The sequence below is a fragment of the Scomber japonicus genome, chromosome 5 (genome assembly GCF_027409825.1).
Source record: "Scomber japonicus isolate fScoJap1 chromosome 5, fScoJap1.pri, whole genome shotgun sequence".
NCBI classification, from domain to species: domain Eukaryota; kingdom Metazoa; phylum Chordata; class Actinopteri; order Scombriformes; family Scombridae; genus Scomber; species Scomber japonicus.
Window position 1 is genome coordinate 6538562 of NC_070582.1, and position 12157 is coordinate 6550718.

The following is a 12157-nucleotide window of genomic DNA, read 5'->3' on the forward strand; positions in this document are numbered from 1 at the left end:
ATTGCTGCGTTATGCATTATTGCAACACATAATGACTGTTATGTATTACCAAGTGCAAAGGTGAATTATGGGGAATCAATACCAATGTAAACTTAACTTTATAATGTCAAGTTATTGGAAATTCGCCAAGACACTTTTCTTGCAATTACATTAAGTGTATGTTCATGGTGTAAAATCCACATATAATCCACCTACTGTTGGCACCTCACATTCTCTAGGAATTTGGGATAGGGTTAGTGAAGTTCATTCAGCATCATAATGTGTGTGTAAAATGTCAACTCAGACTGACTTAAAATGTTAAAACATGGGGGGTGGTGTAATTATTTTTCAGTACAGCATGGGAGGTTAGCTCAGTTCACAGCATCAACAACAACACACACATAGACACGTATATAATCAATAAGAGAAAAATTAAATTTTTATAAAAGTGAAATGGAAAAGTGTATCATTAAATGCATAGCTTTAATTGTGTGCTTAATGGGTTTTAACACTCATTCTATTCATACTCCTCTTCCCTCAGTGATTGACTGAAATAACTGTGCTGCCATTTTGGCAACAAAAAGAGACTTATGCCACAAGTATGCCTCACGACACCATTAAAGTAGAAATCAAGTATTTTACACAGGTTCAACCATGAGTCAGGGATTAAATACTCTTTAAAAGGACCATGATTCTGTGGACAGGGATTTATAGCTCCTGCCAGGCGGTAAAAGTTAGAAGAGATAGTGAGCACACTGACGGGGTCAAATACATTATTTTGCTAGACCTTTCGGTTATGGTCTTGTGATACAATTAATGCGAGGGGAGGCCTATAATCCTCGATGATTTATTCACTCTGCACTGCAGTTGTGTGTGAGACTCACTGTCTGAGCTGCTGACGAGACAGGTCATTGAAATTATGTTCATATATAACAGAAGGAAGAGTCACTCTTTCAACTTCAATTTCATGAGTTGTCTGAGGAGACTTGCAGTGCTGTCTTTGGCATGTGGTCTGAGTTGCTGTTCTATTTTAGTGAGTTGCTGATATGGTGCAAATAAATTAGATTCAGTCTGTGACCGTTATTAGTTACCTTGAGATGTATGCAGTATATTTTCATACCGGTTTCATAATTGTATTGCCAAACAGGAGGACATTGTTCATTGTACTGAAATTATGAAATGTCAAAATAATTATCATTGAGGCTAAAGTGACAAGCAACACTTCACATGTCAAATTGCCACCATATCTCTTTAAATTGTTGCATTCATACCTCTTCTAAATAAGAGATCATTAATATTGTTTAGCAACTGTCAGAAATGTTTGGATCATCCGAATAAATAAGAACATGCATTAAGGTGCATCGCTGTATTCTCTTGGCATTTACTGAAGGAGTTGAAGTGAGCAAATTTCTATCTATTCATGTGCATCTTCATGTGGTATTTCACTATATAGCACTAAGTCTAAATGTGTCAGTTTAATGTACTCAAGCCTGTGGAAAATAACTGCCTGTCTCTGAGCAGCCCGACAGCAGATAAAAGCCTATGTTACCGCTGAGTGTTTTATGGGTTTTGTGGTGTTGACCTGAGAATTCTTTTGCTGAGGCCGTCATCTGTGTTGTATCATATCTACATCCAAGTCAAAATCATTGCAGATAAGATAAGATAAGATAATGTCCTCACTTAAAATTCTGTATCCTTTTCAGTCTTGGTCAAATTAATTCTGGCATGATAAGAATGATCCATGTTAATCCATCCTGTATGCTCTGGATAACAAGTAGATGTGCTCATTTTATACCAGGTCGGCAGCAGATTGGTCATCCAGACGACTGGCATTCTGATGATCGTCCTGGGAATCTTTGGGAAGTTTGGAGCAGTTTTTATCACCATTCCCGATCCGGTTATTGGAGGCATGTTCCTGGTTATGTTTGGAATGATTGCAGCAGTGGGGATATCCAACCTCCAGGTAAACATATTTCTATATTGTGACATATTATATTTTATAAAGGTGAACACTTTTAACCAAAGCACCTGCTGTATAGACTGTTAAGTTGCCCACCTCCTTGGAAGAATGAGGTTCAAGACCCTGAAACACAAAACATCCTCCCTACTAAGAAGTTAGAGGTGCTGCTCTGGTACTGACCCTGTGACCTGAAATACAAGCAAAAACAAAGGACTCCTTAGGGGATCAATTATTAATAATAAACTTTATTTATATAGCACCTCCCATACTTAAAATGAAGTTCAAAGTGCTTAAAAGGTAACCAAATACGTAGATTTAAAGACTGCAAACAACTAAAAAATGAAAAGTAAAATACCAAATACACACATCGAGATCAAAAGGGTGAGTCTTCTTCTGTTTTGCATGTCAGATATTAAATACCAAACATTACTTTTCCTGCATGCATATTTAATGTATTTAGCATGGCAGTTATTAGCCCTCTGTGAGTTGATTGAGTCCATGATGCATCCATAAATGTGGTGATACACTTTTGTGGGCAGTGTAATTGGGAAACAGCCCAAGCAACAGGCAACCATGAGAGCTTGAGTCAACTGTAGTGCTAAGGCAGATCTGTAGCACTGCTTGCCCATTGAAACCACCCACAATTATATGCAGTATTTTATATTGTCACCATTAAAAGATAATCATATTGGGTTGTTGTTGGGAGTGTGCCTATATTTGTTATACTGTGAAAACATCAAGTTTTAGGGTTAATATCGTCCCTGACACATACGATGAGAGAATATTAAGAGTCTGTGCAGTACTTCTGTCCTCCTATGTTTGCAATGCCAAATCCTAAATGATAAACCACTTCTTTTTTTCTCTCTCTCTTTAGTTTCACAATGTAACTGTTAAGCCATAGTTGAAACGTCTGCCCTGCTGAAATTCTAAGCAGCAGGGAGTTGGAGGGAGTGTCTGCCAAAAAATAATCTCAAAGTACCGAAAGCTTTCTGGTGTATTTACAACGTTGTAATCACTATACCGTAAAGAGCCAAAGTCCCACCCATACGATGTAGTTTTCCCAGAAATGGTTTCTTTAATGAGTCTTCTGACTGTAAATAATGAAACATGATACTGGGATTTTGCTGGATGCAAACTATTTTGTTTTCATCCAGCAACTCCAGCTCCCATGAGTCTCAGTCATAAATGCCAAAACCACATGGGAGCCACAGTATAGTAGTGTATATACAACCTAATTGTCATTTTATCTTGGTTGGAACAACGTGGTGCTCAGATTTAGCTCAAAATCTGGACAGGAAACTCCAGTATCACATTTCAGTTTTTCAGAAAGACTAAGGACGGGAACTCTCAATGGAAAAATACACAAGAGATAAAAGCTAATGGAACAGAAGCTAAGTCAGAAGTAGGGCAGGACCTCTGCTCTTTATCAACCACTGTGTCAACCCCCCTCAGTTACAGTATCGTTGTCCTTTTGTGTAATGGGGCAAGGAAATTTTGCTTCTTTGCAATTTAATTATGCAGTTCAAGCACATTTATACACAGGGTTGCCCCTGCTCTGGCCTGTGTAACTTGTCATGGCCAAATAATTGTGAATCCTAAACCAAAAAGGAATCTGGAACTTTTTTAGTTTCCAGATTTTGTCTAATCACATTTTAGTGTGGTTCAAAAACAGAGATGGCAGCCAGCTGAGGCAGAACAACAAAATAATAGTTTGCATCTGAGAGTCAATAAACCAATTTAAACAAATTTGTGTCACACAATCTCTCTCTCTGTCTGTCTTTCTCTACCTTTCTTTCTCTCTCCAGTATGTGGACCTTAACTCGTCCCGTAACCTCCTCATCCTTGGTTTCTCTACATTCAGCGGCCTTGTCTTACCTACCTGGTTTCATTCCAATCCTGGCATCATTGACACAGGTAATTTTGACATGGATACACTAACTCACTCCGTGAAACCGGAAACGAATGTCAAGACAATTGAAACCTATAAGATCGTCTGCATCTCCACTAACATACACAGATGTGTTTAGTATTTACAGTCAGAGGACAGCACACTAGCTGCACTTAAACAGAAACAGAGATCCATAAAAGTGCTGCTTCTGTTAATTTATGGTGCAATTTGAACGAAAAAGACAACAAAGACTGTACACTCTACAGACAGAGTATGACTATACAAGAGTGAGACACTGAGCTGTGGTTCTGCTATAAAACCTAATTACATGCATCATTAAATCTAACTCACCACACACTATGCTGTTTTACCTGTTCTCCACTGGTTATTTTTTAAAGATTTCTCCCACTACCTGTTGTTGACAGTCTAACCACCCACTAAACACCCACACCTGTTGTTTTCTATGTAAGTCAGAACACAGTGCTCTGATGCAGATTAATTCATCCAGTCAACGCCCCAGAACAGCAGTCATTTCACATCATATTGGTATCCTGGACAGGAATATCCTGGCTAAACAATAAACAATTCCAGAAAATTACTCATCAAGACTCTAAATCCTTATCAGGAGAGCAACATGTTCCTCTGACGGTAAATGGGAGACTGTGCTCCTATTGCTCCACTTACAGATAACCCATGAAAAGATGGAAGTGGTTCTGCCAGCCTAAGCTCCTAAGGCCAAGGTGTTCCCAAATCCCACATGCCCAGATGGCATCCAGGTTACCTTTAGTCTTAAAGCCTAGATTTTAAAATGGCAAGAGCCTTTCTAATAGTCTTACTTGATTCTTAACACTGAGTGTATTTTAATGTTGTTGTTTTTAGTGAACTAGGGAGTTTAAGGATAGATAGATCAGTTGGTTTGTAGCTCACTTGGTCAGGCAATTGGATCAAACCACATTGGTCCAGTCGGGTGTACTGCAATTCAGCCTGTAGGGGGCACTGGTGTGACTTTTTGCACATTATCACTGGTTATAAAGCTTCGGGTGTCACATGTATTAATAGTGTAGGTGTTACTTTGATAGTGTAATTGACAGGGTGATTCAAACAGGCTTTTCCTGATTATGCATTATATTAGCTGCCTGGGGAAACTACGGTTACAGCACCAGGGGTGTGCAGCTTGTTAGTGATTATCAAAGAGGGAGGTTGATTCTTGGGAAACAACAACGTGGACAAAATCAAATTACTCAAGCAGAATCACTTGTCATATGCTTTTAATAATGAGTATTGCTCGCTCATTTTTAGACTGGGTTTCGTTTAAATGTTGATTTTATAATATCTAAATAAACAACAACAATTAAATAATGCTTTTGTCATGTGTACGTCACTCTGGACAAAAGCTTTATTCATGATGAGAGCAGGAAAGATTGGATAATGAGGTAAAACGTTCAAATTACAAAAAGTGTTTTTTTCTGATTGACAGTTTTGCTGCTGTCTGAATTGCTGTGTTGTGGTAAACCCCTATGCTACACCACATGGGTTATAATAACATCTTATGACTATTTTTTAAACTAAAAAAAAAAAAACTAACACTAACTCACGTTTGGAAAAGGGTTATAACACAGTGAAATACAATGCTGCACAGGTGACAAGAGGCAAAGGTCTTGCACATCGCCACCCAGGGTTTAATCCAAGTTTAATCTGGATTTAGTGCAACCTCTGGGTTGGTGGTGTGTTCCAGTTAACACAAATGGCAGTGGTTACGGGTGAAAAGATGGTGGATTATGTCTTTGTCACTTTATTAGCGTCACTACTGATTGGTCATCTAAGAAGAGGAGAATCAGTAGAAAACAAAATAAATTGCAGACAAAGGGGGACAATGTTTTATTTTCTTTGCATGAGAGGTAATTCTACACTTCAGATCTACAATATATTAAATAAATATAACAGACTGACAAACACACACACACGCAAATACGCAACAGGTAGAACCCAATTACATTAATCCAGCCATGAAACATTAATCCACCAGATAAAATTAGAACATGTCTAATCAATCGCAGATCTTAGAACCAGTCAGAGATCAATCACAAGCTATTAGCTGATGATTCACTGTTTTTGACGACCAATTTATTGGCAGTGGAAGTGTTTGTAGCCACTTCCTATGAAGTGCCATCAAAAGACCAATCCTCAAGATTAAACAGCTCTTCCCCTCTGCAGACATAAGACCTTGATCCCATGTGTCATGTGATGCGAGTGTCTCCCAGGAAAGTACTAATCCAGAGTTCAACACTGGGCATGAGGGCTTGTCTGGTTTTCTCAGGTCTAGGCTGCTTACCTCCCAATCCTCTTGGCTAGCCTCCATGTTACTGGCTGTAATCTGCCTGGTTCAGATAAAGCACTCTTGCCCCGGAGTCTTTTTCCAGCCTCAACACTCAACTGATAGCTCCACACAAGAGGAGACTTGACAATACTCTTTGTAAACAAACTGCTACCTGTCCAGACATCTTTAGATGTACAGGCTGTGAGACTTAAAATCAATTCAGCGGGTGCCTTGAACTTTTGACTGCTTTCTCTTTGGGCAGAAACTGTGTGTGTGTGTGTGTGTGTGTGTGTGTGTGTGTGCGCGTTTTTTTCTGTGTGTGTGCTTGTGTATGTTCTTTGAACAAGAGTGCGTTCAGAGACAAACTACGTCAGCGCTGTTTGCAATTCTTGATTCAATTCGGTACAACTTCATTAGTCAGTTTATTGCCAGAGGGGCATTATGAGAACAGGGCATCGGACATGCAGGCATTCACATATTCAATGGCGCTCTGTATTACATTCATATGCTGGTGGTAACACATGCCACATGAAAGGGCAACTCTGATTCAGGAAATTGGAGTGCAAGTGGTCTAGTGATTACAGAGACGACTCCTCAGCCACCAAGCAACCTTCTGTGTCTGAATATCTGGACATCTAAGGACCTGCAGACCTCAGACAACTCTGCTGGCTTAATGCTTTCCATTATTGTGGTTCCGTAACTTTGCCAGGCCGGCTTTTAGGAGAGCTCAATGTAAACAATAAGCAAAGCTTGTTCTGTGTATATTACTTTAATCTATTTCTGATAGGTCATGGTTCATAGGTGTTGTAAATACTTAAGCTAAGCTAAACAAAGGAATATGAGGTTCTCCCTTAGTCCTGGTGATATCCAACCATATACCTAGCTTTTAATTTTACTTGGTCGGATCTGACCTACACCAGTATAATGTAGGTGAATGGAATTTAGTTTGTATTGCTTAAAGAAATGTTATATTTTAAATGTTCTGTTCCTGTGAAGACTTTTCCAAGTGTGATTTGTGGATTATCAAGAATAAATGAGATGCTGTTTCTGAAAAGATACAACATTAAAACAACTATTTTGGACACTTCCCCATCCAGGCTTAAGTGCCAACGCAGGAAGCAGTGTAATCTTTAGGTCACAAGACTAAACATAAAGGTGTGATGGTCCAGCTCATGGATGAGTATTATGTAGAGTATTCCTTACAGTGGTGCTGAAGGCCAGGGTAATGCCATCCAGAATAGCTATATCATCAGGCAATGTTTTTCTAAGGTATTTAGGGTCAAGCACAATAACTTAATAAGTTTTGTCTGAGGTGTTGGCATGGTGTACTAAGGGCTATTATGGTTTTGGTCTACTGATAAACACCATATCTCTAAATATGAGAGCAACTCCACCCAAAGTTGGATGTTTGCTGTGTCTCTCCTAATCAGACCAGGTCTTCCCCAGAAAGTCTGCAAATTATCTGCAGAGCTCATTTACTCGACACTACCTCGATAGTGGTTGAATAATGACATGCAGTTTTACATTCCATCACTGGTCAGATTTGGCAGGGGCCCAAAGAAACCTGAGTATGAGGTTGTCTTTGCATATGTGCAACCAACTTCCATTGTACTGGTGTGGCAGCAGGAATCACAGAGGGAAATATCAAAAGGTCAGCATATAAAACCAAAATTATCAACCATGCTATATGTGTTTTTTGTCATTTCTGTAAAAGTTGTATAACCTCATTTATGACTAGTCAAAAGTATTTTCACAAAATCTTTTTTTTTTTCATTCAAGTTATACAAACGGTCCTGTACCTGTAGTAATGACAATGTAGTTTTTTGACATTTGGATAGAGTTACAGGTAAAGTATATGGCTCAAAGGGTTCATCACACATAGATGTGGTTCAGCTGGGTACACATACAGATACCCATCCCACAGATGGATTGCCTGTTATCCTGCCCTACAGTTGCCCCCAAATTTTGGTTTGAGGGAGCTGACATGACAAAGGGTGACAAATGACATTTGTTTATTCTCTCTTGTGTTTGAAGGAATAAAAGAGCTGGACCAAGTGATTGTAGTGCTCTTCACCACACACATGTTCATCGGAGGGTTCTTTGGGTTTATCTTGGACAACACCATTCCAGGTTTGATAAAACACTTACTGTTAATAATAATAATAGCCAGCAAAACAAGTCCTAACATCACTGTCAACTAACCTTGTATTTTCTTCTTAAGGCACTGACAAAGAGAGAGGCATCAAGAACTGGCAGGACAAGGTGCAAGAAGAATGCAAAAACATGTGTGATCAATCGTGCTATGATATCCCTTTCTGCAATGGCATTTTGAAACGGTTTAGATGTTTTAAGTATCTGCCCTTCCTCCCTTCTTATAAGACCACCCACTTGGGATCATAAAAATAATCAAGTGTTGATGCTGGCCAATTAGCCCTGTGAAGTCAAACAGTAATGTAAACCATACAATAATGAAACAGAAATTCCTCTATCCACACTAAAACATTATTGACCTTAATTGCTTCTGCATTCTTTTTGTGATATAAAACCCTCACAACAACGCCATAGGTTTCCTCCCACAGTCCATAAACATGCATTTTTGTTTATTGGCTGAGTAAAAAAATCTAAAGGAAATATAATTAGCGACTGTTTGCCTTTATATGGTAGTCTACATCACACCTTTATGCAGCCTGGGATTAGCAGCACTGGCTTTAACCTTCTGAAACCATCCTTCAGATCGCACTGCCACTGCAGACAGAAGGGCCCTGATCTGGGACCAGCCTAGCCCTCGTTATTTTGACATTCGACTCTGAGGGAAAAGAAATATATAAGAATCCACAGTGAATGAGATTCTGTTACATACATACTTTATAATCTTAACCTTATTTTCTTTAACAGTCCAAGTTAAATTCTTCTGCCCTTATATAGGTTAATAAAACATTCGTAGTGCTTGAACAAGCAAAGAGCAGCATGATCATCAATCCTCATAAAGCTAATTTATTGAAAGTAATAGAGATTTAGACAGTGAAACATTTTGTGATTTTTATTTTTTATTTTTTTGTAAAGGATATTTCTTAAGTATCTCTTTGGATGTGCACAAATCTTTGTGAGATTTTCAGTATGTACAGTAACCCCAGCTCATCCTTTTTGGACATCACATTGGAGTAAAGACTGAGTCAATAGTTGTTGCTCTGAAGCCACTGTGTAGGTGTTATGAACGTGCTGTAACTCAAACATTTTCAGTAGGATCATTACTACCTCATCAATAACTTACAGAGACACATAATTAATGTAATTATGTGATGTCTTATAAAATCATTTGTTTTTATTATTAACGTTACTTCTTTAAACATTTCATTTTGTCTTTCATCTCTGTATAGAGGTACATTTGTTAAATATGATGCTTTTACATTTAAGAATATATATATATGTAATTTTACTAATTTTTATACTATAATTTTGAATCTGTTCTAAACTGTGACAATAAAGGGTTGTTAATAAATTATACACTCAATAAAGACTTACATCATATTTCTCACAAATATTTTAACTTGAGATGTTAGATTAGCTCCTGAAATAACACCTGAAGTAATGTTTTTAAGCCACTTGAGGGCAGTGGGAAAAGCTATTAACAAGTTTAAGATGTTAGGACAAACGTGCTAGCATTCATTTGCCTGTTTACACATCTAGCAGATACTGTACAGATTAAATGTCAGCTCTTCCTTCTGCAGCCATCAATTATGTTATTAGAGCTGTGAAACACGACAGTCAAGGTGCAGAGAGGAAAAACAACACAATGAGCTCAAAGATGCTTCATAGCTGAGCTGAACTTAAGTGTTGGGTATTAATTAACTGGGTTTTGTGACTATGAACAACCCATTTCACGTTATACATAGTCATTTGATCCTTTTTCGGTTTATAAAAAAAAACTTCTGTAGTTTCTTACTTATTTACTTTTCCACAGGTTTGTAATTACATCTACATGTTTTCTTTGAATGTGTCCGAACTATCATTAAGTGAAATTGTATACAGTAAGCAGTTAAATTACCTAAAGGACGAGGGCTGTTAATCCTATGTTGTTGTTGTTCACCCTTTTAATCCTTTAATCTCAAACATTTTAAGGCACTCTTTCTAGAATGAAAGCAAGTTTCATTCCCTCGTGACTGAGACTTGACCTCTGAGATTTAACAGGATTTTAATTTACTTTTCCAAAAAAAGTGCAAATGTGGCTTTGAATTTTCAACTAGATAGAGATTGCATATACAACAAAACTCATATTGAGGGAAAAGTGTTAATTTCAGTGTAAAATAAGACGCATCTTTGTATGGTATGCTAATGCTAACCTTCTATTTATTTGCTCATTAAATGGTTTAAAGCCCAGAACATCACTTTTAAAATGCAATCATCTTATATTCTGGGTTGGGTGACATACCGTTGCCCCGACCTGCAGATATGTCATCTTATACAATAAGATCTTTTTTTTTTACGACTGTGCCTATAAGTGAAATGAAATATGTACTTCTAAAGCCCTTGGCATGTAAGTAGCATGTCAGGTGAGTTTGATTTATTTCAACAAGCATACAGTATGTTCATCCCTTTCTACCTAGAATCATTCATCATGTATAGACAGGCACACCCCTGCTGACACCCAGAGAAATCATTTATCTGCCTTTATTCAAACAAATTGGGGTAATTATTCATTCTAATTGCATAATTACACTTTATTACATCTGGTGATGGATGTACTGTAAAAGTGAATTGAGGGAACTTGTAATCATTAGATTACAATGATTACAAATGTAATCATTAGAAATATTTATTTTGTCACTGTGTTGGAGAGATAAATATGGACTATACTTATATAGCTCCTTTCTAGTCTTTACGACCACTCAAGCCGCTTTACATTACAACTCATTCACCCATTCACACACATTCATACGCTGATGATGGGAATTTAACCATTAATTCTCATTCACACACCATTGGCGCAGCAACGGGAGCCGGGAATCGAACCGCCAATCTTCCAATTGGAGGACTTTACCTCCTGAGCCACAGCCGCCCCATAAAAATCTAAATTACAATTAGTACCAAAAAACTGAAATATCAGTAACACCCTAGACTAATTTGTTCTCTCATTCTGTTATGTTCATCTCCTCATGGACAAGGAGCTAATGTCTATCAGATATCAGCACCCGCCACCTAAATGTCCTCAGAGTTTCCATATTGGGTACAATTTCACTCTCTTTCACTCAGATGGGATTCATCATGTTTACGAAGTTCATTTATGACTGTTTCCTGGTGATACGAGTGCTTGGTGAATCCGACGTGGCCTCTTCGTAAATTCCACCTCACAAAAAAAAAAGGGTGACAGACCCATTGTGCTTTACATAAAAACTAAATAACAGAAAAATTGACAGCATGGCAGCATGTCCTGTATAGGCTGAACAGAAGGGGTCCACAACTTCCAACGGTCACAAAATAACTCTGCACCTCCAAATAGGACTAATAAGAGCCGTTTCTGTACTGTCTTGAGGTCGAAAGCCTGATTGAAATTTGTCAAAAAGTCCACTGGAATTGAAGAAATTGTTGAGCTGACTTTCTCAACAATCTTGGCTATAAAAGGAAGATTTGAGATAGGTCTGTAGTAGGTTAACGTGGAAGAATCTCTCATTATCTTTTTTAAGAGTGGCTTTTTTCTTGCTGCAAAAGCGTTTTGCCTCGTTCACAGCTCCGTCACCCACTATCAGCCTTTGAGGCCCAGTGGTTAGCTCTTTCTGCAGCCTTTTACTATAGAATTTAGTCTCTTTCTCTGATGCTGGAAGGTGAGCTTTCTTTCGGGGAGTCAGGCTCCTGTTCACTGATTTGAGCCATCAGTAGAGTGGTTTCATTCCCATATTGTCCATTTACCTCCATCTTCACCTCCATCGTTTTGATGCAGTCAGCCTTGCCGGCTGCACCTGCATGTAATATTGACATGGCCCATGTGGTTTGAGTTAGAAATGCACCATAACCATCT

General features: G+C 38.2%; 1 protein-coding gene across 1 annotated transcript in view; it reads left to right on the forward strand.

Moving 5' to 3' along the window:
- si:dkey-106n21.1 (solute carrier family 23 member 2) overlaps nt 1–8544 on the forward strand; it is a 43450-nt gene extending 34906 nt beyond the window's left edge. The window contains exons 9-12 of the mRNA XM_053319474.1: nt 1778–1942; nt 3745–3853; nt 8179–8274; nt 8366–8544. Coding sequence (XP_053175449.1) covers nt 1778–1942; nt 3745–3853; nt 8179–8274; nt 8366–8544 — 549 coding nt within the window. The remainder of the gene's footprint in view (nt 1–1777; nt 1943–3744; nt 3854–8178; nt 8275–8365) is intronic.
- The last annotated feature ends 3613 nt before the right edge of the window (nt 8545–12157 follow it).